General features: G+C 41.2%; 1 protein-coding gene across 1 annotated transcript; it reads right to left on the bottom strand.

The window, feature by feature from the left end:
* Nucleotides 1-1,453: 1,453 nt before the first annotated feature.
* Nucleotides 1,454-27,528, bottom strand: LOC120548561 (serine protease HTRA1A-like). The gene is given in 10 exon segments (XM_039784905.1): nucleotides 1,454-1,622; nucleotides 4,628-4,723; nucleotides 4,864-4,921; nucleotides 7,262-7,376; nucleotides 7,496-7,528; nucleotides 7,610-7,804; nucleotides 19,425-19,629; nucleotides 20,337-20,436; nucleotides 26,940-27,255; nucleotides 27,257-27,528. Coding segments are annotated over 10 exon segments (1,425 nt in total). The 5' UTR covers nucleotides 27,395-27,528.

Raw genomic sequence — 27,528 nt, 5'->3', positions numbered from 1 at the left:
CCATGAGATGGCAGCAACACTCGCTGTCACGCTTCTGTCTTTGTACTTTTTTTTGCTTGTTTGTTTTTCAAAAATGCACCTTTGGCCTTTGACCGGGAATGTACATCTATCAATTGGGTGCTCAGTATGTGATCAAGTCAAAATATTTTTGAATTACCAGTTTATCCTGAAAATATTGTGTGGTTATGATGCATGCCTGTGGGCTGCTTAACGTCATGGGAAGGCATCTGTAAAATAGCTTCCATGTGGTGTATGGGAATGGAAAATGGGGTGTGAAGCATAAACATCTACTGGTTATTAGAGGCGTGGTCTGAAATGCATATGTAAAAACTGGGTAGCTGCACTGCTGAATCACAAAATATGTCACTCTGTCTTGTAAAGCTGTTGAAGTTCTATTTAATATAGTTGTAGACAGTGCAGCATAGCAGATCTTTCATTTGCGTTTTTGTTGGCTACAATAAAGAAAAAGAAAAAATATTCCACTGCAGCTTTCACATTTAGTGAAAGTTTTCGGTCGGAGACCTTGTGAATCTTGAAGCTGTTTGTAGTGTGTGTTGGTTTCTGTAGTTCTCATGAGGTCTACTTGATCATCTTCATCCAAAATGTATGTGGTAAACAAAAATCTCTACCAAAACATTAAATGTATTCATGCGAGCGCCCCACATCTGTGGCCACTGCATCGTGGGTCGGATCTCTGTTTGGCTCACACTCCTGTCTCTGAGGTTAGCCAGCAGACCTCTGTCCCAAAAAAATCACACCACGCTGCTATCAAGCCCATATGAAGGCAATAAAATCAAATTTAAACCAGATCCCAATTGGTTTTATGTCCCCTTTGAGCAAACTCTGCACACACACAAAGAAAATATTGTAATGTCAGCCTGGGTGCAGTCCATCTCAAAATGTGAGTGTATTTAAATGTGTGTGAAATTGAGTGAAAGAGAGATGGAAAGAAAATGAGAAAGCCAACACGGTGAGAAAAAAAAAAAAAAAAAAAAAAAAAAAAAAAAAAAAAAAAAAAAAAAAAAAAAAAAAAAAAAAAAAAAAAAAAAAAAAAAAAAAAATTTTTTTTCTTTTTTTTTTAAAAAAATAAAAAAAAAAAAAAAAAAACGGGGGCAACAAAAAAACAAAAAAAAAAAAAAAAAAAAAAAAAAAAAAAAAGGATAAAAACAATATGCCAATAATCAACTACTTATGTTTGTGACCAAACAGTAGTAGCGTTGATCAAAGCATTGAAGACTAAAAGTGAAAACACACATGGAGAACAAAGTGCTCATTTTAGAGCATCTGTAAAGCCAATCCTTTCAAGGCAAAGCCAGAATTTTCCTGGATGTGTGGCGCCACTGGCCTTCGGCCACAGGGAGAGGGTGTGTCAGTAGAAGCCCCTCTTAAATATAAGGTCCACTGGTGATAAGTAAAACCTAGCTCCAGCTCCTGTGGTGTGATTTGTGGAGGGTCAAGGGTCAATCTCCATGGGAACAACTGTGAGGATAGCGTCTTCATTTCCACGGCGCACAACTACTTTCAAAGTGCCCTCCCGCTTGATGGCAGCACTGACATCATTCGCTGATAAGATCCTCTGGCCGTTGATCGAGATGATGACGTCGTGCTCTTTGAGTCCAGCACTGTGGGAGAGAAAAAGAAGAAGAAGAGTTGAGTGATTGATGGCCTCATAAATGGCTAGTACATGTGCAACAAATAACAGCTTTTTTGTTTTCAGATTTTGTTAGTAAAGCGATGTGATATTCTGGCACAGTTTTAGCCATTAAGGAGGTGTATGGAACTGGAAGGCCAGTGATGAGGGCATCCTGCTGGTTTAAGATGTTGACCATCTGATCTCGACATCACCAGTTTAAGTTTGTCTGTTGTATGTCATCACCCATCACTCATCTACCCTCATTTCCTGTCAGCTCTACCCTGTGTACTATCTAATAAATGCAAAGATGCCACAAAAACAACAACAAAAGGTTAATGCTGTTCTGCATGTGGCCTTAGTATACAAAGAGTATTACGAAGAACGTAAAGTTTAAGTTTGGTGATATGTTATATTTTCCTATTGTCAACAAATTCCATGATAAGACCAAACCATCTATAAATTGGTCCTAAAACTATAACTATAAAGTGTTATTTGTGTGTGTAAAGGCTGACATATGGCATTTCTCTGTTCTTATTCTTGCATTGTTGTCAAAACATTATTAAAAACACATCAATGAGCCTAACCGTTGCACTTGGTGACATGGGCACTGTAGTTTAGTTTGAGACAATGCCACATACTCTGTCCAGGTGCTGGAAATACTCACTAGAATCCCAAACATGTATTTTTCTACCGCTAGAAATAGTCCCCAACAAATGCACTATTTACTTCTGTTTAAGTAATGTTTGGTAAAAATGCCCAGCTGTTTTAAATTATTCATGAACCATTTTAAAAGGTCCCATGACATGCTGCTTTTTGGATGCTTTTATATAGGCCTTAGTGGTCCCCTAATACTGTATCTGAAGTCTTTTTCCTGAAATTCAGCCTTGGTGCAGAATTACAGCCACTAGAGCCAGTCCCACAATGAGCTTTCCTTAGTATGTGCCATTTCTGTGTCTGTAGCTATTGAGGAGGAGAGGGGGGGGGCAAGGTGGAGGGAGGGGGTGTGGCCTTGACCAACTGCCACTTTGCTCGTTTGAAAGCCATGATGTCTCTCTCTTTCTCATGGGTGGGCCAAATTTTCTAAGCGGCCAGAGAAAGGGGAGGTAACCTTGCTCCTTATGACCTCATAAGGAGCAGATTCCAGATCGGCCCATCTGAGCTTTCATTTTCTCAAAGGCAGAGCAGGATACCCAGGGCTCGGTTTACACCTATCACCATTTCTAGCCACTGGGGGACCATAGGCAGGCTGGGGGAACTCATATTAATGTTAAAATTCTCATAAACTGAAATTTTCATGCCATGGGACTTTTAAAGATTTACATCTTCAGTGGGAACCAATGGGCTTGCAGCTGAGCGTTTTGAGAGATGACTAACACATTATTGGTTTTGGTCTTTTCATTTGTTGACAATAATAAAAAAAAATACACAACAACAACCTTATCCTTTAACGATAAATTCTGTTGGTTTTATGACTATTTTTCCCTCTCTTTGCATAACATGCAACTATAATTTTGTTTTAAGATTTTAGTACAGACAATTAAAACAGCAGATTAATGTAATGGCCTACAGATGTAAAAGATCACAAACTACACATCAATCACACAAGTTAAACTCAAGTTATCCTAATGTGTCTCTAGTGTTTTATACAAACATATCAAACTTGTAGTTTGGCCAAGGTCCGTGAGCACAATCTGAATCAACATAACATCTGTTAGAATTTTAACGATGGAACAATCATGATGGGAATGATAGCACAGGTTAGAGCGCTAAGCAAATTAAAACATGTTGGCCAAACATACAGCCATATAAAAAAACAACAACTAGTAAACCTGAAATCACACGCAGACTAAGGCAGTAACCAGCAGTGATATCAAAAGCGGACTGTAAACACAGCTGCTTAATCACAGTAAACACAGACCACCACACCTTCACTTGCAACAGCATCCATAAAAACAACTGCAGCTCAGTATTCCCCTCATTACGCTCAGCTTGCTTTTACACCTCCAACAGAGAAAATGGATAGTACTCTACAGCAGGGTCAAGATTTCCAAAGGCCATTAAGCAACACAAAACAGCAGGCTAGAATATAACACAGGAACCACAGAAATGTTCTTATGCAAAAAGCAGGGTGATTCAAGCAATGAGTAAACTCTGACAAGGCCCTGTAGGGGACACCACTCTGAAGGGGGCTGGGTGAGCAGGCGCAGGAAAACCACAGTGCAGCTAGTAACCTCCCTGCATGAGGTTTGAAGGAAATGGCTGACCTCAGCGTCTCTCGAGCCCCACTCTGCTGGAGTTGTGGAGGTGGCTGATTGGAGTGGGCTGCGATTGTGGGAGGAGGGGGATATTTTTTAGAGGGCCAAGCACTCCAGGCATGCCAGAGTGAGCCATGAATTTAAGTTCTACTAAGACAGTTGTGTAGGAGGCTTAGTGTGTGTGTGTGTGTATATGTGTGTGTGTGTGTGTGTGTGTGTGTGTGTGTCTGTCTGTGTGTGTGTGTGTGTGTGTGTGTGTGTGTGTGTGTGTGTGTGTGTGTGTGTGTGTGTGTGTGTGTGTTTTGTGTGTCTACGTGCACACAGTTTGAGGAGAGAAATAAAATATACTGTCTATTTGCATTGCCAGAGGGGAGCAGGAGCTGCATGGAGAGTGATGAGAGTGAAGTGCACATGTGTAGAATAAAGTGCCAAAGACAACATCCCATAACTGAGAAATTTGTTATTTGTATATATGTTATTTCAAACAGGGACAATGCACAAGTTAACTTTAACCTTGTATAAGAACAAGGAGAGATGCATTGTACCAGGTTGTAGCACACTATTTTAAGCCCATAGTCCCTTGGCAGGTTCAATAAAATAATAAATATTCAACGTAAGTGAAATACAAAAAAAAGAGTCAGAGACAACTTGCATTTGCACTTATGAAAACCATGACGTTATAATGAGTTTGAATTCAGCCCACTCTTATGGAGCCATATAGGCTAAATATCTGCCTTACGTTGCAGCTGGCGTCTTTGCAATGACCTCCATAACATAAGCTCCAGAGGTGATGTCAGGGAAGTCACGGAGTCGAGTCTTCAGCTCTTTGGCCAGCCTAAAGGTAGAAAAGGGGACAGAGAGTTTAGCTATCAAAAGCCATTTTTATCTAGCAGAAAAAAATAAATATAAATGTTGCATTTCCCATTGTCTCAGCATAATGAAGGTTGTACTGGTGCTATTCCACTGGCAACTTACGCTGGAGTGAGAGTCATCATCCTCACACCAATATACTTCTTCTTAGTAGCTGCTCTCCCTAGAGATAGACAACACAATACAGATACAATCATTCATCCTCTCACCTGCAACAGTCCTGCAGGTTCTTAGTTTTTATTAGGGTGTTTGTTTTGAACTCCAACAAATAAAAATCCTCCAGGGTATTTTCTTCTGTATGTGAGCTAAGAAATATTACTCTAAAGCAGACAGTGGATCACAGATCGTCTGACATATCTTGCAGGACAGTGTGCACATGTGCACATCTACATACCCCATCTTCCATGTGTTTTAGCAGCTTGGTTATTTCATCATATAGACAAATCAAATCAAGAAACCCATGTTGGCAGTCACATATAAAATACACGTGTGTGCTGGGGAGTTTATTCCCCGGAGCCCTTATGTTTTCTCGCCCCACAGTTTTCCCTGGATTAGGGTGGCACCTAAATCATGGTTGCAGCTGTCGCCGTGGTCCTGCTAGGTGCCCTGCTATGCCCTGCTACACCCTGCTATGCCTTGCAGTGCCCTGCTACGCCATGAAATACTACAATTACTATTTCTAGTCATAGTTCCATTATCTTTAATATGACAATAATTGCCACATCATACCCCCAACCGGCACCATCAGACACCGCCTACCAACAGCCTGGGTCTGTCCGAGGTTTTTCTCACCACCCGAGGTTTCTGCCTAGAAGGGAGTTTTTCCTTGCCACTGTCGCACTAAATGCTTGCTCTTGGGGGAATTACTGGAATTGTTGGGTCTTTGTAAATTATAGAGTGTGGTCTAGACCTAGTCCTTATCTGTAAAGTGTCTCGAGATAACTCTTGTTATGATTTGATACTATAAATAAAATTGAATCAAACTGAATTAAATTGAATTGAATTAAATTGAATTGTTCAAAAACACTATGGGCCCTATTTTAATGATCTGAAACGCAAGTATCAAACGCGAAACGCAAGTAGCTTTGTGGGCGGATCTCGGGCGCTGTTGCTATTATACGGGTGGGATAAATGACTCTTGCGCCCGACGCAAATCTAAAATGGGTAGGTCTGAAGTAGCTAGGTGTGGTTTGGGCATAAGTGCAATAAACCAATCAGAGCATCATCTCACATTCCCTTTAAGAGCAGGCGTGCTTGTTCCATGGTGGATTGCTATTATGATGCCGGATTTGCCTGGCGCACGCCAGCGGGAGCTGTCTGGGATGCGACAAAGTAATAAATACCCGTCTTGACTGGGTGCCGATGTTGCTGCGGCCTCTCGGGCGCAACTCCTCAAGTCTGGAGAGGATTTCTGCAGCCATGGATTGTGGGCCTCCAAACGCACCACCTGCTCCTGTTGTGCCCCTTCCTCCTCCCCCCACTCCATCTCCGTCCACCCGCTCCATCAGGAGCGCATCGTATTGCCAAATCTCGCCGGAGTGTCCAATCCCGCAGGAGTTCAACATCACGTCTCCTTAAGTCCTCTAATATTTCCTCAATTATGTCAACAACACATCCATAATTCATGGAAATGTTGTGTAAAACACAACAAGCCACAAAGAATGCTGCGACATTTTGAGGACTTTACTGTAAAGTGCCTCCTGATCCATCCAAACACCTGAAGCACATTTTCAGTAATATTTTTATTTAATATTTTTTGTAATTATTATTATGGTTTGCAAAAAATGGGAACTGCTGCGTCCGTGTAGATGAGAGAAGCAAAGTGTATGCGCGTTGTGCACACGCTACATTATGGCCAAGCACGCGCCCCTAAAATAGCAACTAGCGCCACTGATTTTAGACTAGCGCCACTGACTTTAGACCAGGCTTTTCCTGGTCTGTGGCGGAATTGTTTTCTGAAACTGCAAAATAGCACCAGGGAACGTTTGCGCCTGAACACGCCTCCTCTTATCCCTGAACCGCCCCCGGGAGCGCAAATTCATTCCCTAACTTACCGACGTGCATCTGTGGAGGGAAAAGTCTGCTGTGCGTTGGGTGCAAAATAGAAATTATACATGCATCGGTGTACAAAGTCAACTGCGTGCAAGATAGGGCCCTATGTGAGGTAAAGGGTGAAAAGCAATAAAATATAATTACAACCTGACATGTACTGGCATTTTCTTCTTAGTGGTTTATTTGAAATGTCATAATCCTATTAGGTAGTGCTGGGCAAGGATTCATAAAGCTAGAAATGTAATCAATATATCTCAAGAGAGCACACAGAGATGAAAAATAACAACCAAATGGCATGATGAATTATATGCTCCTTTACTGTATGTGCACATTGGATCTTGGTCCAACTCTTGCAGCCAATTTCAAAATGTGCCTCTTACAGTTTGTCTTGGTGATTGAATAGAAGCAATAAAATGAAAATGTAATAAGTTGTGTCAGTGAGAGCTCATACCTCTGGACTGCCTGTCGTAGGACTCTGCCAGGAACTCTCGAATTTTGTCTGAGGGTATGGCAAAGGAGATGCCAGCCGTCACTTTCAACGTGTTGATCCCAATCACCTCTCCATCCTAAAACAGCAGACCTCAACTTAGTGTCTGGTAACAAACAACTGCAAAGTATTTTATGGTTTTTAACATGTCATGGTAATGTAAAAATGGGTCTGCCACAGAAATATAAAATGGCTTACCAGATTTACTAGAGGTCCTCCGGAGTTGCCGTACTGTGAACCAAAAAGATACGTCACTTATTATTTGTGTTTGTAAGAAAAAGAAAGCATATGCATGCATCTTTATTCACATACATTTATGATGGCATCAGTCTGTATGTACTCCATGTCAGAGTTGCGAAGGCCCAGCTCTCTGCCCCCTCGCTGAGTGGTGCTGACGATTCCCGTAGTAACTGTGTTTTGGAGGGAAAACGGGCTGCCGATAGCAACCACAAACTCCCCTGGTCTCAGGTCTGATGAACGGCCCAGCAACAATACAGGAAGCTTGGTCTGCAAATGAGAAATGAGGGTTTACATTAGTGGAAAAGTAACTGAGAATAAAAAACAATTTGTGAGGCTTTGCAGGATAGAACTAACGGTCATGTTGACCAGTAGTCATAAAGTGAAAACATTTTTAATTAAAGGAACACGCCGACTTATTGGGACTTTAGCTTATTCACCGTATCCCCCAGAGTTAGATAAGTCCATACATATCCTTCTCATTTCCATGCGTGTCGTAACTCTGTCTGATGCCCCCACCGCTAGCCTCGCTTAGCACAGATCCTGGAGGTAACTGGCTCCATCTAGCCTACTGCTCCCAATAAGTGACAAAATAATGCCAACATTTTCCTATTTCCATGTTGTGATTTGTATAGTCACAGCGTGTACAAATAACAAGGTCACATGAGACACAGCCATCTTCTAACCGTATACATACTTGGAACTATATGTGTATGTATATGGTTAGAAGATGGCATGTAACTATGTATGTATGCAGTGTTGTGCCCGAAACGCGTTCATTGAACGACAGTTCATGAACTCGTTCATATTTTGGGCGAACGTGAACTGAACGTACTGTATTGCTGCCTCATGAACGTTACTGTGAACTCGTTCATTCTGGTGTCTGTGAACGGCACGCTCTCTCAGTTTAACTTCGTTCAATAGGGTGCCAGATTTCTATAGAGCCTTCCAGGCGAAAACCCAGCTAAAACACACCGTAAACAGGCCTTAATTAAAGGCCATTTCTGTGCAAACTTTGCCCGCCGGCTTTCAAAAAGAAAATCCGCACTTCAGTCACATCCACAGCGAACCTGAAACGGCACATTGAACTGATTGGATATGAAGATGAAATCTGACGCATAGTTTCAGTGTTAAAACTGATAAAATAACTAGCTGTCTGTGGTTCTATATGGGCTGTAGCAATAATTTAGAAAAATAATAGCTCACAGCAACATATGGAAAAAAAGAACTATGAACTAGTTCATTTTTGGTACTGTGAACTTAGTTCAAAATTTAAAGTATGAACTATGAACTGAACTAGTTCATTTTAAAATTTGTGAACTGAACTTTGAACTAGTTCATGTAGAAAGTGAACTTTCCCAACACTGTATGAATGTATGTATATATGCACTATGTTGCGTTTAATTCTCTAAACAGCAGATACTCTTCGTTTGTCCAAGACAAATTTCCCTCGGGAAAATAAAAATCTATTTTATCTTATCTATCTTATCTATGTACATCTCTAACTTGTTAGTTGAAGGGTTGAGAACAATGAGATCAGATGTGGAACAACGAATGGGCTTCATTTGGCTACATTCTAGATGTGAAAAAAGCATGTTTTGTGAGATTGTTAACCTGTTTAATAGGAAATTCATCTACTATTAATACGTTTTGGTGACTGATATACTGGCATCACAAAAGGCATTTTCAAAAGGTATTTTCAACTTTTTTAATGAGTACAGCTCTAAAAGAAAATCACAAACTCAGCATTGCTTTAACTGCAATTACTCTACTGGGCTTTTAGGACTTCTCATGATCATGTGTTTTATGAGTGGACAGCAGGAAAATAATAACAGCAAAACCACTAACAGTCTTCTAAACACAACCCACTCAATGCTGCATGGCAATGCTCCCACACAAAAACAATTACTCCTTTTCCACCGCAGAAAGAAGTGACATTTATGCCAAACAACTCAACCCAAAATGCTAATAATCAAAATCAAAAGCTTCTTTGTATAACTGAAAGTGTAACTCAGCCGGGGCACCCAGGTAGCTCACCTGGTTAAGCATGCGCCCCATATACTGAGGCTCAGTCCTTATCGCAGTGGCCTGGATTCGAATCCGACCCGTGGCCCTTTGCCGCATGTCATCCCCCCATCTCTCCCTCCTTTCGTGTCCTCAGCTGTCCTATCTAATAAAGGCCAAAAAGCCAAATAAATGATCTTAAAAAATAAATAAAGTGTAGCTTAGTTGAAATGTAATTTCTAATAGTGAGTGTGTGCCAACAGGCCACAGATGCTGGAAAATGTACTGATATACGGTAAATAAGGAGTAATTCAATCTCTGGTTAGCCCTGTTACACTGGGCACTGGAAACCAGGCTACTGAGAGCTGGCCTCTACAGACAGACAGGATATATTTATCTAACGCAGTGAAATCATTTTTTTCTTGGAAGTCCAGAGTCAAAACCCACGCGCCACCACATAACGTTGAGTCTGTGTGCCCTGACGGCAGGCGAGCACTATCTTAGACTAAAGGACCTGTCCTGAGTGCTCCTCCTATCTATCCGTTTTGTTTACTCAGGGTTATAAATAGGAGCCACAGGAGGCTGCAAGGTAACAGACAGCAACACAAGTTGGCACACACAGACAAAAGGATGAGATGAGAATTATGCACACCCAGTCAAACACTCAGACATAGCAGGCAAATCACAAATCATATCGCTGCCAATGCATGAATACATTTGCTCTGTGTTTTTAGAAGTCTGCGGATGAAAAAGAAATAAACTGACAGCAGACACCTGATTCATAAACTAGTGTAAATTAAAACAGAAACTTGGATTGTAGAAAAACATTTAACACTTTTGATTCAGTCACCAGCGTATTATAGGCTACTTTGCTGTAAACTATCCCGACCTTTATGGTGAAGTTATTAATAGAAAACGACAAAGATATTGATAGCCAGTAACTGAGGAAGAGAACCTTTCAATCCTACTTTCCACCTTACCTAACACAAACACACACACACACACACAGACACACAGATATAAAACACACAAAGGTTTGAAGTCTGATTCTTGTGTGGCTTGTTGGAACAGTGTGGGGATGTTAAAGGTAAACATGGCACACACACACACACACACACACAGGCAAGTGTGTACGTAAACCAGAAAACGTGCATTTGGCAGGTGCGCACACACACAGACACCTGACACAGGAGTAGCAGTCTGTATAATCCCTCCCCGCTGCCCCTCTCCCTTCACACTCCATGTGAGATAAGAATATAACCAGATGGAGAGAGGAAGCAAGAGAAACATACACAGCTGAGAGAGGGACGTCAGGTGGATGTGAGTCACTGCCAAGACATTCAGAAGTCGGCCCCCCAACCGGCCACCATGATTATGATAACAGTTAGTGATACTGGTGGTGCCATAGCGACTGTTGCTATCAGGTGAAAACCATACATCTCCAAAATGTCAACTCTGAGGAGAACCTTTGTTTTAAGCTTGACTGCAGTCATTCCTATGGTGTCCTGAAAGAGTTTACAGTAATAACCGCAGAGTTCTCACAAACCCACACAAAATCACAATGCATTCAGAAAAACCATGTACAAAGAGTGCAAAATACATTGGTGCGCTGACAGCCAAACAGCGCCTAGGTGAGGAGGGAGAACAAACACTCAACATGCAGACTGACAAACTTTTTGGAAGACCCCTAGCTTACATATCACTTACTAATTGTGACTAGTCAGCAATCTGGAATGGGTTGTGGAAAATCATCTCGCCATGTGAGTCTGCCTCTCCTTGACCACCCAAGTGACTCACTTTGCTATTTTCGGACGAAGGTTATGATTGCACTCGTACTTAACCCAAAGATGCTATAGCCACACTTAAAAGGAAAGAGGCAAGGTGAAAGAGGGGAACAACAAACACCACAAACCACAGGAAAACAGTCTGAGAATGTGAGGCGAATGAGTCAAAGTTTGTTTAATATTATGTGATGCATGTAGCGCGCATTGGCAGAAACCAGTTTATGACCAAATAAATATTTTGGTTTTGGACCCAGAAGAGCATCATCAGTTCAGGAATATCTCTTTATAAACTATAATTTATACAATAATTATAAACCAAACGTGCTGCAGAGTTTTTGAAAACGTCTACGAGGGACAGAGTCTACTTTCTGAAAATGAAAGCTTTCACAAGGGAAACCATGTTTTCCAGTTCTCGAGTGTTTAGATAACAGAGAAGTGGGGCATCAGATTAAAAGGAGGGAGGACTAAGCCAAGGAAATAGTTTTTTTTCCCATCTTTTGTAGCTGAGCTGAGTTTTAATTCAGCACAGACAGGTTTTGTCACATTTAAGTTATTGGGGACACCATGGCGAAGGGACAGTGAGACAGATAAGCTGGCAGCCAAGCAAACAGATCGCTTTGAAAATAGCAGCAGAGTTGCTATAGAGATGTGTCATTGTTTAATGTTACAGCTTTGGTCGTTTGGAGGCTCATTTAGAAGCCATTACACTAACTACTGTTTTATGACTCGTGGACCAGGTGCAAACTTTAACTCCAGTCAAGATTGGATGGACTGCTGCTTTATAGTTTCTGAGGCACATGTGTACGTATACAGACACACACACACGGACACACAGAAAGAGGGAGGAGATTGCCAGGGCATGAACCCTCACAAACTCAAACCCACACACCTGGCAATGCTTAGATATACAGCCATACCACTTAAAAATACACACTCGGTTGGGTCAGTGCGTGACCCAAACTGCAGGCTATTTGAGCTCACTTCACACTTTCCTGTTCATTTCATACAGGTGACTTCAAAGCAAAGAGCATACTTTTATAAGTTCCACCCTGCAACATTCATAAGTACACTAAGGTATAGGGTTTTACTGCTGATGTCTAAACGTGTGCCCTCAGGGTTGTGCTGATTCAGATCAAAATGGGGCAGGATTCAGCACGCTCATACGTAACATCAAGTGTGTGTGTGGGACACCAAGTGTGTGTGTGTGTGTGTGTGTGTGTGTGTGTGTGTGTGTGTGTGTGTGTGTGTGTGTGTGTGTGTGTGTGTGTGTGCTTATATGGCGTGTATGTGACTCATTTATGTGTGTTGTATGCATGTTTGTGCATGTTTGCTAGACATAAAAAAGATATGTACTAGGTGAATGTTGTGACACATAAACTCTTTGCTCCACTGGGCAATTCCTTGCACTGTAGGTAACATCAACATGGCTAAACCACATCCTTACTGACACCAGTATGGAAACCACTATGGTTTCCATATGTTGTTGGGAAGGTTTTTAGTCTGAGTAAGAGCAAACATATGTCTGTGAGTTCCGTGTGTATGTTCCACTCTGTGTAGTTTTGCATGAGAGCTCAGAGGACTTGAGGGCGTCTCGACTCTGGCTAGACACCACAAAAACTTTGAACTGCACAATTCACAGTGATGAGAGGAGATGAGGTCTTCATTTGCTCCAGGAAGACTGCCTCAAGTATATGACCTACAATTCTCTTTTACCTAAAGTATTAGGTCATACTTGTATTTTCATTTATATCAGGATACGTTCCTGCTGTGACCTTGAACGGGAGAAAATATTTCGATAATAGATGGACATTTCACTGCAGACAATAGTGGCAGAGTGAAAACTATGCCGGTAATTGTAATTCCTGTAGGTTTTATGTGTCTAGGGCAGTTATATTGTAGTCTAGTCTATTCTGTTTATGGCTGGGGGAGCAAACTGGAATCTGCTTAAGCTACTCAGAGGGACCCTGGATCCCATCTTAAAAACCAGAGGGATAGCCCTGCCTGTATGTGATGCACTAAGCCTACACCCAAATGGTGGAGTATGACACCTGTAATAAATGAGCTACTTGATAATAAAATGCACAACTTTTATTCTTTACATGAAATTACAAGAAAACATATTTTCTATCTATGCAGAAAGTTCAAATGTTTCCAGGTTTAGCGATATCTGCCTTTCATAGTATAGTGGAGGTTAATGGAATTTTGTCCATGGTGCCCACAGTATTAAAAATGTTTTAAAAATTCAAAAGCAACATCTCTTTTTACTCTGGATAATGAGGAGAACACACTGACACGAGTTTACATAGGGAGAATTTCTACAGTAGAAAGTAATACACTGAAAACAAAGTTCCCAGTCAGATCTGTGGATTATGCAGAGTAAACTTATTTCGGGAAAGACATGTTGCTGCTGAATCTATTTTTTTTCCTAAATGTTAATAATGTGAGGACAACAAACAAAACTCCATTCACCTCAAGTGCATTGGATTTTAGAGGAGGATTACAAAACCTGGCCAAATAAAACAAATATCTGCTGACTATGTGCCAATAGGAGCAAGTTTGAAAATGTGCTTTTTCATAATTTTGTGTAAACTAACCCTTAAAGGCTGGGTCCGATAATATAATCTTTGCCCATAATCGCCTTTAAGAGGTTTTGTGCCCGCATCATAGCCTTGTCTCTAATAACATTCATTGATAGTCAGTAAATGTCTCAAATACACTGTGGGTTATCGACCGTCTGACTAGCCGTATTTCATTTGAAACTTCTCTATCATGCCTCATACACATCTAAAGTGCCGGCATCGACCGGTAACACCAAAATGTTTTGGGCAAGGCTGCTGCCTGTCCAGCAGGTTTGCATAACCATCCATGTGCACACACAAACACTACACACATTTGAATAATTGATTGCACGCTTGTGTTTGTCTCTCAGTATTGTTCATCTAGGGAAATGTAGACATATCTCACTTCCTGCATTTACCCAATGTTGCTGATAAACAGATAATTCCAGGAACACATGGCTACACAAGGCTCATTCTCGCCCCCACACCCACACACACAAAAAAAAAAAAAAAAAAAAAAAAAAAAAAAAAAAAAAAAAAAAAAAAAAAAAAAAAAAAAAAAAAAAAAAAAAAAAACATATTCCAATAATTGCAAGGTCCAAACCAGCACCAGGCAAATTCCCAGTGAGAATGGTTTGAGACTCTTAATAGTAGGTGATGGGTAATACAGAGACAGACAGCGCCATTGTTTCAGAGGACCATATGGGAAACATGAGACCAGTAGTCCCTGCTGCACTGCAACATTTTGTAAAGCTGATTTTAGCATAAGGGATTAGTTAATGGCTAATTTATTTATAGTTAGGTCACATCCAACAGTTTCAGTCAGTGGGATGTAATTCTTTTTGAGGAAACTTGTCATTACTCTACCTCTGGTGTTGAAAATTGGAATAGGAAGCTTTTCATTCTAGCATGGCATTTATTCAGTTCACAATTATCAAAAAATCCAAAGCTTGACAGGCCTGGCCGTGCCTATACGTAAAATAACTTTAGAGCTGCAGTGTGAACAAAGCCACGGATCAATGTGTGCACTGCATTCAGCTGCATTTGCAGTCCAAAGCACTTAAACCCAAGGTTAATGAAATTTCCATCCAAGTCAGCAAGCTTTCAAGTCAGAGTGAAAGCAGGTAAATCTGAACGCGTCCAAATCATTGCAAGCACTTCCAAGTGAATGTGACCATGTCCAAGTCTTTTTGAGATTAATGAGAGGCCTTTAAAAAGCTGAAGCCCAATGAGTTATATCAATATTGTGCTGTTGCCACATCACACAATGCACAGTTTAGCCTATTAGCTCACATTGTCCTCCAGACATATGGATCCATTTTCCAGGCCTTGACCACATCGCTCCCTCTTGCTTTCTCTTTCCCCCCACACTCTCTACACAGGAACAAGTGAGTACAGCACTTTTCCCCCTTCCCTTCCCCTCTGAAGTTCCAGCTGCCGTAGACGGACTAATGTATTCCCCAGAGCTGAGGGGTAGACCACAGCCCCAGTACAGCCTGGATCTTGCTACCAATAAACTCCCATTTCATGTAGAAAGGGAAGAGAAAGAAGAGTCTTTACGCTCAGGGAAAACCTAACTTTAAACTTTCTCACTCGTAAACTGGTACAATTGTTTATTGATTATTTGTGGCGGCTTCTGGAGTGCTGATGTTGACATTTAGCTTTAATTGAACAAAGAGAACACTAAGATGAAAGGAGTAAGGAGCAGAGAGCGAATGCAAGCGGGAATGAGGGAGAGGACGATGGAAGATTAGAGATATATATTCTGCAGTCAGGATATGAATTTATAAACTGACACAAAACTGCTACAAAACAGCCCAATTCATGCTTGAGGACACAGAGATTTCTCAAAAGGCTGTTTAAACTAAAGACGAAAAAAATATGTAGGCTGACTTCATTTTAAATCCTGATGAGCTATTGTTATAGTGCTATCAACTCTACAGCTTCTATTCGTCTTTCATTCTCTATGGATCCAGTGTGCAGTGTTGCATTCGCTGTTACTTCAGGTTTAGTAGCAAAAACAAATTAATCTTCAAGGTCCACTTACTCGCTTATCTTAGGAGCTTTTGACCAGATCACACAGCCTTCACCTGCAGATGAGGTTTGCTTAGTTGTCATTAAGTGTAGATGTTCAAATTCTTTATTACTCTGAGCACTTTCAGGACTTCATCTTCCCTCAAGAAGACTGCGTGATACAGTCGAAAGCACTGAAACAAGCAAGTAGGTGGACCTTGAGTGAAGATTGCTTTGTCAACTGTCATTTTAAGTTAACTTGACTTGGACTTGCCCTCAATTACTCCAGATTTTATTTGAGACTTGCTTTGACGGCACTCCATTATCTATACCTTCAGTGAACTGTCCTTCTTCCAGAAGGGAAGAATATATTTTAAAGCTGGAATTTACATTATTACTACGGTACTGAAATTAAACACACAGTAGCTATAGGTTTGGATGACTATACATACCATTTTAAATGTAATCCAAAATGACAAGTTTGCTTGCCCTCCGACCCTCTCATTATAACTCACTCATCCTCTAATTTCGCCCTGTATCAACTTTCGCTAGTCCCACACACGCATGCACACACACACACACACACACACACACACACACACACACACACACACACACACACACACACACACACACACAAACTCACCCTCATTAGCAGAAATGCCAGTTCCATCTAAATCATGTGTCCTTTCCAGAAGGACCACGTATCTTCTGGGGCTTCATCACTGACTCATGGCCTGGATGACCCGCTTCAATGTCACACAATGACTTACACTCTTTAAACAAAAACAAGTATACTCATGATGGTGAATGTGTTTTCTACCAGTATGACACCCTGGATATATCTAGCTGTCATTTGTTTACAATTAACATGCTTCATTACAATCACCTGTTGTTTACCAACCAGTTAAGTCATAGTGTCATGCAGTGGAATGCAACCAATACATTTTAGGTGACTGGAAAGACTGGAAAATATTTCTGCATGCAGTAAGGCTGTACCCACTGAATATGAGATGCAAACAAATCCCCCCGTTTGAAGACCAGCCTGTCATCTACAGATGGAACAGCTTTTATTATAGGATGAACAAAAACAAAGCATCTGTCACTGCTCTTTTCTGCACTCTTCGCTCACATTGTTGGCCGAACAAAAACCTGAATGTTTCAATCTCTTTTCAAAATTGGAGGTCTTTGTAATACACCTTGTGTTGCTGTCATGGACATCTATTCAGCTGCGTCACCCAGCCATGAGAGTGAGCTCCATAATGCACTCTGCTCTGCTATGACTCCCAGTCAATAGGCCCGGGATATCCGACACGCATTCCTTCACATGACTAGACTAAGAGATATAGCTACTCTGGATGGTGTTGCCCTGGCCTCCAGCACCACTGTTAGAAATTTAGGAGTTATCTTTGATCAGGATATATCCTTTAATGCCAATCTAAAACAAACCTCAAGAACAGCCTTTTTTCATCTTCGTAACATTGCCAAAATTAGGAATATCCTGTCTCAAAACGACGCTGAAAAACTAGTCCATGCATTTGTTACTTCCAGGCTGGACTATTGTAATTCCCTACTGTCAGGTTGCTCAAATAAGTCTCTTAAGACTCTCCAGCTGATCCAGAATGCTGCAGCGCGTGTTCTCACAAGAACTAAGAAAAGAGATCATATTTCTCCTGTATTAGCTTCTCTGCATTGGCTTCCTGTTGAATCCAGGATTGAGTTTAAAGTCCTTCTCTTGACCTACAAAGCTCTAAATGGTCTAGCACCATCATATCTAGAAGAGCTCCTAATACCCTATTGTCCTACTAGAGCACTGCGCTCCCAGAATGCAGAGTTACTGGTGGTACCTAGAGTCTCTAAAAGTAGAATGGGAGCTAGAGCCTTCAGTTATCAGGCTCCTCTCCTATGGAACCACGCCCCGATCTGGGTCTGGGGCCAGAAACTGTCACCTCATTCAAGAATGAACTTAAAACTCTCCTATTTGATAAAGCTTATAGTTAGGGAGTGAGGAGTTGCAGTGTTCACCTAACTGGCCCAACTGCTTCTCTTCATAATTGTTAGATTAATAATACATAACAAAGTAGAGGGAGGCAGGCCAGCCAAGCCAGATCCGGCAGGGGGAGAGTTCTAAGCCCGAAAAAGCTACCTCTCCTTATGACCTGTCTCTCTTAGTTACCTGTTATAGTTACGCTGTTATAGTCCTAGACTGCCGGGGGGACTTCCTTCCTTTGACACACTGAGCTGCTCTCCTTCTCTCCCCTTTCTATTACTGTTACTATTACTATTACTATTACTATTTGTGTGCAGCCCGTTCCCAGAAATGCTTGTTACTAATCCTAGCTTCTGGGGAGTTTACCCCCCGGAGTCCTTATGCTTTTTTCCCCCAGCGTATTTCCTTGGAGAACGTTTGCACCAAGACCCTGGTTGCAGCTGTCGCCGTGGTCCTGCTGCACCCCTGCTGAGCTCAGCGATGCCCTGCAATGTCATGCTGCGTCCTGCTGAACCCTGCAGCTTCCCGCTACATCCAGTCACTGTTCCATTATTAATGTGACTACTATCGCCACTGTTCATCACACCCCAACCGCTCGCTCAGACAACGCTACCAAGAGCCTGGGTCTGTCCGAGGTTTCTTCCCAAGAGGGAGTTTTTCCTCGCCACTGTCGCACTGCTTGCTCTTGAGGGAATTACTGGAATTGTTGGAATTGTTGGGGCTTTGTAAATTATAGAGTGTGGTCTAGACCTACTCTATCTGTAAAGTGTCTCGAGATAACTTATGTTATGATTTGATACTATAAATAAAATTGAATTGAATTGAATTGAATTGAATGACTGTTGACGGTGATTAACAGGTAACGTGGAAAACCTCTAGTCCAGTAGACATTATATAATACAGACATATGTCCTGTGCAGCAAAGTGTAGAAAGATATTAAACTTTTTTTCTTTAAATATCAACATGGACTTTAAACTGACCATGGGTTTGTGATTATCTCTGCAAGTCGCTCGTGAGAAGAGTTTGTCTGAACACTAACAGGATCTGGATCGACTGCCAGCCAGCTGTCTTTTAAAGACCTATTTGGCTGCACCTGCATTCTCACTTTACTTCACTTGCACTCTGAATAATCTCCTAGATTTAGAACACTTTCGTGCTAGTCTCCAGACTTCAAATTTCCCAAAAGTTTAATTACAAAACAGTCGGCGGTCAAAAGCATGGTTTTGTATTGATGTGCTATGGTGGTTGTGACTAGACATGAGTAAACGTAATTCTTTGGGTCAAGAGCTAAAAAAGAAACAGAGGGAGAAATGAAAGAAGAGAACAGACACACCCGAGTATTGATCTTTTCATTTCTCTACAAGAAATGTCAAACTTTTCCTTTAAAGGAGACCTGGCTTTGGCAATAAAAGCGAGCAGAAAACGTGTTCAAGCACTTAGTTTTATCAACATTTAAACTTTCTAGATGTCTTTAACAACCACTGTACTATATATATTTTTTACTTTGCTGGCCTCTTGACTGTCTGGCACTTTAACTGACCGGTGCATCGATCTTGATGAGGGCGATGTCCGATTTCTCGTCCACGTCTTTGATTTTGGCATCATAGAAGCCGCCGCTCTTCAGCTCCACTTTCACCCGGTGCTTATTGGCCACAACGTGGGCATTGGTCACAATCTGGCCATCTTCTGCCACAACAAAGCCAGAGCCACTGGCCACTGCCACTTCCCGCTTGGAATAGGTCATCCTATGGGGGAGAAGAGAGGATGGTGGGAGGGAGGAGGAGGAGGGGATTAGAGTATTTTTCATTCACTCTTTTAACCGGTATCTTATTCTAGAAAAACAAACTGAGGAGACAGCAAAACCATGCATGATGTGACAGCAGTATAAGACTTATAAGTTGAAAGCAAACCAAGTTCAAAGTATTTGAGTGTCTGCACACTTAAAAACAATATATTAACAGTAGGCAGGAAGGTATCGGTAAGCTGGCAATATTAGGCATACCTAAAAACAGAGTAGGAAACAAACACACAGCTGCATCAATATACAGCACATCCTTAATGAAAAACTGCTTTCAAGTCAAACTGAGGCAGCAACAGCAGAGGAGGTAAGAAAGACAAGAGACAGATCTGAGTGAGGGAAAGATGGAGACGTAGAAATCAGAGAGCAGCAGTCGTTCAAATAACCACTTTACAAGCCACAGTGACAGACGCGATGGAGGCAACACAGACAGAAGAATCAAGGTGTCAAAGAAGAATAAGAAGCAGGGATAAAAGAGCATTGAAAGCTGGTGAGACGAAAAGAAAATATGTTGAAAGAGAAATGGAGGGTAAGGTGTACTACCAACTGGTGTGGTCTAGTACACAGGTGGGGTGTAAATTCTAGTGTGCTTCAGTCTGTCCCACACACACACGCACACACAGACACACACACACACAGGTGCACGGCTCTTACTTGCGGTAAAGTTCAATGTGAACCACAGACGGAGCAATTCTCTCCACCACGTCGGCGATGAAGTTGTATTTGTGTCTTGGGCTGTCTGGGTTGTCCTGAGCTGGAAATACAGCGCGCACACACACGCACACACACACACACACACACAAGCCAGGATGTCAGATGAGTAAAAGCAAACAAAAGATGTACTGAAATACTGAACGATGTAAGGGCTGTGTGAGAATAGAAAACCAACAAATAAAACTGCCCTTTATCATAACACAGAGGGGAAATGAAAAGATGACAGTTCATCTGTGGTTGAGACTGTCTAGGCAGGTCTGACACACACTGATTTACAAACCCGTAACCCTGGCTATAAACCTCACAAATAAATACTTTATAAATGATTTACCTTGACCGTTACCTTTATCTTCCCATGATTAATTGTATACAACGACTTTAAGTCTTAAACCATCAACAGATCCTTTGGCAAGACTAAACTGGTCCTCACAAGTATAATACTACTCTCATACACACACACAGACACACAGACACACACACACACACACACACACACACTCACACACTGTCTGGCACTTTATGTATGAGGACTGCCAAATTCACTGACTCACCCATCCCACCATCTATACAGTGTTGGGCAAGTCAGGAAATGTTGACTGATTTACCTGGTAATTAAGGTCTACCCAGAAGACAGTTTAACCAAAGCTATGAATCAAGACTCCCTAGACCATTCCCTGTGTGCTTTACATCCTTTAATGCTATTGCTACGTACCTCAAACCATCACAAGGACAATTTTCAGTCATTACATTCTCCTAGAGAATCGCTCCTAGCGGAATTGGTAAAATTCAAAGGCCCCCATAAGCCCTGCAATAACATTGATTGCAGCGAAGAGTTAAGAAAAGAGAATGAGACTTTCCACTTGAGGCGCATTTAAGCTAACACAAGCATGGAATGAGCACCGTCTCGCCGTACTGAATGCAACTAAATTATACAGTATGAAAACATTTGTCAACCCGCAGGGGGAGGGGGGGACTTCTGCTGTTATTTGGTTTTGGTTCATTCGTTTCATCCTCTGGATATCTGTACCAAATTTCAGCTAATAGTTGTCAAGACATTTCACTAAAAGCCCAAAATGGCATGGTTAACCTCATGGTGGCACTAGATAAAAAGTTAGTGGATCCCCAAAGTCAGTAGGTTTCATCATCTGGGGAACATGAATGTCTGTACAAAAATTCATTACAATCCATCTAATAGTTAGGCAGAAGGGGTGGACTGAAATCCCTAGAGCCATGCCGCTAGCAAAAAAGAAGAGAGGTTCTCCAAACCTCCACATCTAACATTAAACATTAAATCTGATAAATGTCACATAAGTTTCTCCCCACAGTCAAAAAGAGAAGCAATGGAAAGATTGAAGTCATTTTTCCCATGCTATAGCTTCACACCTGGGGAGGTTGGTGGTCAGCTCTGATAGTATTATAGTTAGAGATAGCAGGCCCAGTGTCCAGAACCTGTGTTGTTTCTGGAGCGTCCATACAGGCTCTCAGTCTTTTCCACTTCACCATGTTACAATGAGTGCTGCCTCTTCACACATGGGAAAATTTACTTCCAGAGACACACTGCTATAAATGCAATGCCATTTGATGATAGTAGAATAAAAGGCCCAAGGGTGGGGAGTTGTTAGAGTTGGGAAATCATGAATCAGATGTTGTGCACAGTTCAGTTACATTACAGTAAAGAGTCTGGCCAAGCCATTGTTGCCTGATTTATACACTGTGGGAGATTATTTTACTGCTGAATTGAGCTTAGAAAGGCTTTAATGTTGTAGAATTAAGTTGACTTGAGAGCAGCCATCTCCTTATATGCCAAAAAACTGCTCATTGATCCTTATCTATGACGTTCTGAATGTTGCTGAAGTGTGGAGAGAAAGTCGGAATGTAGCGCTTTCTGATTAGTGTCTAATCCACATGTTGCTTTTGTAACATTTGTCAATACTAAATTGTTGCCATAAGCTGACTCTAGAAGGTCGCAGGCACCATCAATTAGTAAACAGATAATTGGCTTTTCCACTGTATGCAAAAATTATATATTTAAGCTAATGTGGCTTTTAAGTTTAAGTTTGGATATTAAGTAAGAAAGCTTAAAATGTTTCTGTAAAGCAAAGGTCACTAAGCGCTTCACAAGTCAATAAAAACATTGAGGGCTGTTTGCTGATAATCCTTTACTTTTCTTGAGTAATCTTTTGAATTCAGGACTTTTACTTGTAATGGAGTATTTATAGAGTGGTATTTCTACTTTTACTTAAGTAAAAGAATCTGAGTACTTCTTCCACTACTGCCACTCAGTCAGTTAAACAGTTTGTCTACTTGTTTCAGACTAAAGAAGAATTACATTATCGTACATAACAATGGTGGAAAATGCAACCAAGATTCCTGGTGATTCGGTCCAAGTCAGAGTACAATACTGGGCCAAGAATTGAGCCCTGAGGGATGCCACAAGAAAGATGTGTAAAGGAAAGCAGATCAATCCCTTACAGAGGCTAAAAACAAATCCCTGTGATGTCATCACCTGCTCTACTAGGAGGCAGAGCAGTAGATATTGACTGATGATGTGTGATGGTGAGTATATTTTATGGACACTATACCATGGCACAGAATTGATAAAGGGGAAAGATGAAAAAAATATTCAAGACTTGTATGGGAGATAATTAAATTCCTACTCTGCAGTAATTTAAGTCAGTTTTAGTCGAATAAAGGGAAAATCCACCCATATGGAAGACATATTAAGGTTAGATCCTAACTTTATTAGAATATTTTATTAGCATCAGTTAAAAATAATCAGATGTATAAAGGATTATTTCCAGAGTCAAAGTAAGCATTCAATGACGGGAAACCATTCAAACACAACATTTAAAAAAAGAAAATTCATATAAAGGCGCTCTTCTTTTCTCGCCATTTTTCTCTTTAACGCACAGACACACACACACACACACACACACACACAAACACACACACACAAACACACACAGTCTGGCACTTTATGTATGAGGACTGCCAAATTCACTGACTCACCCCATGTACCCATTCCCTTCCCCTTTCTACATATTGACCTTCACCACACGATTCCCTGTTTAAGATCTCAGCTTCTTTTCTTTTTAATTTTTTCCCATACATAATACCCACTGTTTTATTCGCGCCTGCAGGCGGAAGCAGTTTTTTCTGATCCACTAGACTAGACAAAAACTAGATGTGAATACAGTAAGATCAGCTCCTCTTCATGCACTGACACTCACTTACACACATACTGGTTCTCTACTGTTGGGCAAACTGAGGCCCACCAGAACCAGCCATATGCTAAATGTGTGAAAAGGAAGAAAATCTTTCTTTTGGTAAAAAATGTAAAGCTTTGAACATCATGGCAACCACAGTCACTTAGTTATAATGTGTACTACTATATCAAATCATTTCCAGTAAGTCACTGACTCGTTGGCTACACATCTTTAAGACTCAACAGATGTGGATGTTAGGGCACTAAAGTGTAACATTTTGAGTCATTTAGTTTTGATCAGCCTCTGCTTTTCTGCAGTTACTAAATATACAGTTGAACTTTGCTGCTATTATTACAATGACAATGACACATTGGCAACATTTTGAGGTGACCCACTGTGCAACTGTGTGAGTAACTCCAACTATCCTCATTTTTCCATTTCTAAGTTTCAATTTGTCCCATTTTAATTAAATTGAACTCAAATAACTTTATTATGGAAACAAGGGACTTCACCCAAGGGTGTCAGCACAAAATACAACCAGAAAAGCACACATATCTGAGTAAGTCAGGACAGTTTTAGCAGCATATGAACAGTAAGGCTAGAACCCAATCCAAACTATTTTACATTTTGTTGTAAGAAAATTATGTATGAGGATCAAAGAGATACACAGACGTACTGTCAAATTATAAATGTGCAGACCACACAAAACCCTGGAGTTTAATATATATTAATTTAATAACTTCAAACTTTATATATTGATTTAAAGATTCAGAAGCTCAGGGATTATAGCGCCAATGCAACACTCAATGCAACATTTAGTCAAATTTATCACAGTCCAACAGTGACAATACTGGCAGACAGAGCAGATGGTATGGTGGGCTTCAGAAGTCACATCAGGGAACATACAAACATGTGGTCAGAATTAGATGAGCTACACAAGAACATAACAGTGAATGATTCCTAATAAAGCGGCTGTAGCGAAGATGGTAGAGTGGAAAGAGAAATAAAGAAATAATGAGTTGAATAATGAGAATTACAGGCATCATGAACAGGAAGAGATAGATAAGGAAAACAGACTGACATGCAGAAACAGGAGCAGAGATGGAACAACATATAAAAGGAAAAGACACATGCACAAATATTATCTTTTAATATTATGAGTGGCTGAGACAAGCTGAGGAAGAATGTGCATATTCAGCACATGTCACTAGCCGGAGTCATAGAGTACATTCTGCAACATCAGCTGCAGCAGTAACACTCAGCAGCTACACACTGCATTGGGTTTACAGTTGGATTAAAATCTGAAGACATTATTAAGAAAGTTCTGCAGGCATTATCTGCATGCTAACCTTTATTCATCTAGCTCCACCTTTTAACACAGTTTTAGATTGTTTCAGTGGCCCCTGTATGCAGTTCTGTGTCAAAAATGGGTAATTTGGGGCGTCCTGGTAGTCTAGTAGATGCACACCATGTAAGCTGCAAGTCATCCCTTTCTATCCCTCAACATTTTTCCTGTCAGTCTCTTCATTATCACTATTAATAAAGGCTTAAAATGCCATAAAAACAGAAGAAAATTGGGAAATTTTAAACAAATACGACCCGGAGGTCGCAAAAATATTTGACCTAATTTTCTATGCCAAAGCGAACAACTTGCATAATCATCGACTTTACAGTCCAGACACCAAATGACATCATGCAGATTGTACTTGCATATGTTTTTTTAACATGGGGCCAAGTTGCAGGGTAGGTAAAGGCGCTCAGAGGGGGATGATTCTCTTTTTGTCCTGCAATACTATAATTCTACAGCCTTGATCACATCCATTAAAGTTAATTTAAAACAGGAGGAGAGATGCTATGCGGACAGCATTATTCACCAACAGCTTGGATGTGACTCGTTTTATTGCAGCTATGGAAATTTTCACTGGGTGCCTTGGAAAATCAATAGGACTCACCACAGTCTTGCTCTGTTCCAGACATGGTTAAGTTCCTGGGCATGATTTAACTATTTAAGTTGATTACATGACTGACAAACAAATGTTGGCTAAACAGTCTGCCCTACCACCATGCCCAGACAGTTTTTGATGTACATGTGAACCTTTCCCAAAAATATGGGTTGCTAATTTTGTGTTTTCCTCGTGTCTCCTGCCTGTTTTAAACTGTCTTCAACAGAGGAAGAATTATGGCTTTGAATCAGCGCCAGGCATTCCTTCATGTGACTGTTAAGTGTGATTTATGAGTGACAACAGACAGAGAGGGAAAGAGACATTGAGAGAGAAAAAGAACAGAGTGGAAGGAGATGGGGGGGGAGATGTAAAGTTCCAAGCTTTGAGGTAAGTTATAGGTCTTTCAGGCAACAGGTGTTGAAGCACTTCATTCAGAAGTTTTCAACTGCAGATGTGGTGCACACTTTGGATGGTCATATGTAAGATACACACACACACACACACACACACACACACACACACACACACACACACACACACACACACACATACACACACATACACACCAAAACTGTTACAATGTCTTTACCACCTGTAACCTCACATGTGTGCAAGTGTTTTATTCATTCCTGAATATTTCATGTGATGTTTTAAGATATATCACACACATGTAGCATTAATGATGATGAATGACTCACTGATTAAATTGTTCAGAATGTGCTTTCTCAGTTGAGCTGTCTCATAGAGCAGCAAACGTGAAGAAAGATGTCTATTTATTATTGGGCTCCACTGATTAGGGTGAAATACTTTTCACATGACACTCTGATAAAGTTCAGGTCCATACTAAAACACTCACTTATACCAGTAATTACAAATGTATAACTTCAGTACTGTTTAATAACTGCCTACCTATCCTACTTATCAGGCTTTGAAAATTCCTTTCTGCTCAGCTAATGCAGACTGCAGTGGCATGAACAGTATAGTATAACAATCAAACGAATTATCGTCGCGTGACTACTCTTTATATCAGGAGAAAGCTCATGACTTCATTCAACCGGGTAAAAAGTAATCGAGTCTAATTGTAATGCAGGAACAAGAGAGAAACATTGTTGAATGGTGGCTCTTGTTATCCTAGACACATGGGGATTGTGTGCCACACTGAATGCAACTGTATGCTCTAACATCTGTGTGAAGTTCAAACCACAGATGTCCAGTAATTTGAGGGGTGATGTTGTGAAGAGTGAAGGTAAAATGACACACAATAAAGAAAATGTACAGATTGCTTTAGCCAATCTGGACGTGCTGTGACTGGCATCTTAAAGTAAGGTGTTTGTTTCACAATAGTTTAACTCATGCATGAAATATTCCAAATACAAAAACAACCTGAGTGTTACCTTTCCCGCAGGCTCCCCGCTGAATGAAAAGAACAGGTGGCTGCTGCAGCTTCTGCGCCCGGCGGCTTACCCTCTTCAGCTCGCAGATGTTCCGGTAGGACACCCCATCGCTTCCACAAACCGGGTCGGTGGCTTTGCACACGCAAGTCCCAATCTTGCTTCTCCTCCTCACCGTGATAGTGTATGCCACGCCGCCAGGAACCGAGCACTCCAGCCCCTCTCCGCACACCGGGTCCCCTAGCTTCCCCATGCCGCCGCAAGCTTCGCCCTCGCCGGACGCGCACACCGGACAGCAGTTGCAGGCGTCGAGGCTTTTGTCCCGCCTGGCAGTCCGCTGGTAGCCGAGGACACATCGACTTGTCACACCGGGCAGGACATCCGATAACATACCGGCTAGAAATTTGCGCGTCTGCAGACGCAAATGCTACGATTACGCACAGGAGTGACCAAAACATGTTTCTCAAACTAAACTAAAATACGTTTTAAAAGTTAATTAGAAAGTTTAAAAGAGTTCAAAAGGCTCGCTCTCTGCTTGCAGTGTAATGGGATGAGAGAGCTCAGTAGTAATGAGGGGGGGGAGTCACTTCAG

The sequence above is a fragment of the Perca fluviatilis genome, chromosome 19 (assembly GCF_010015445.1).
Source record: "Perca fluviatilis chromosome 19, GENO_Pfluv_1.0, whole genome shotgun sequence".
In the NCBI taxonomy this organism is placed as follows: Eukaryota; Metazoa; Chordata; class Actinopteri; order Perciformes; family Percidae; genus Perca; species Perca fluviatilis.
Note: the sequence above shows the minus strand (reverse complement) of the source record. Positions and strands in the feature narration are given on the sequence as shown.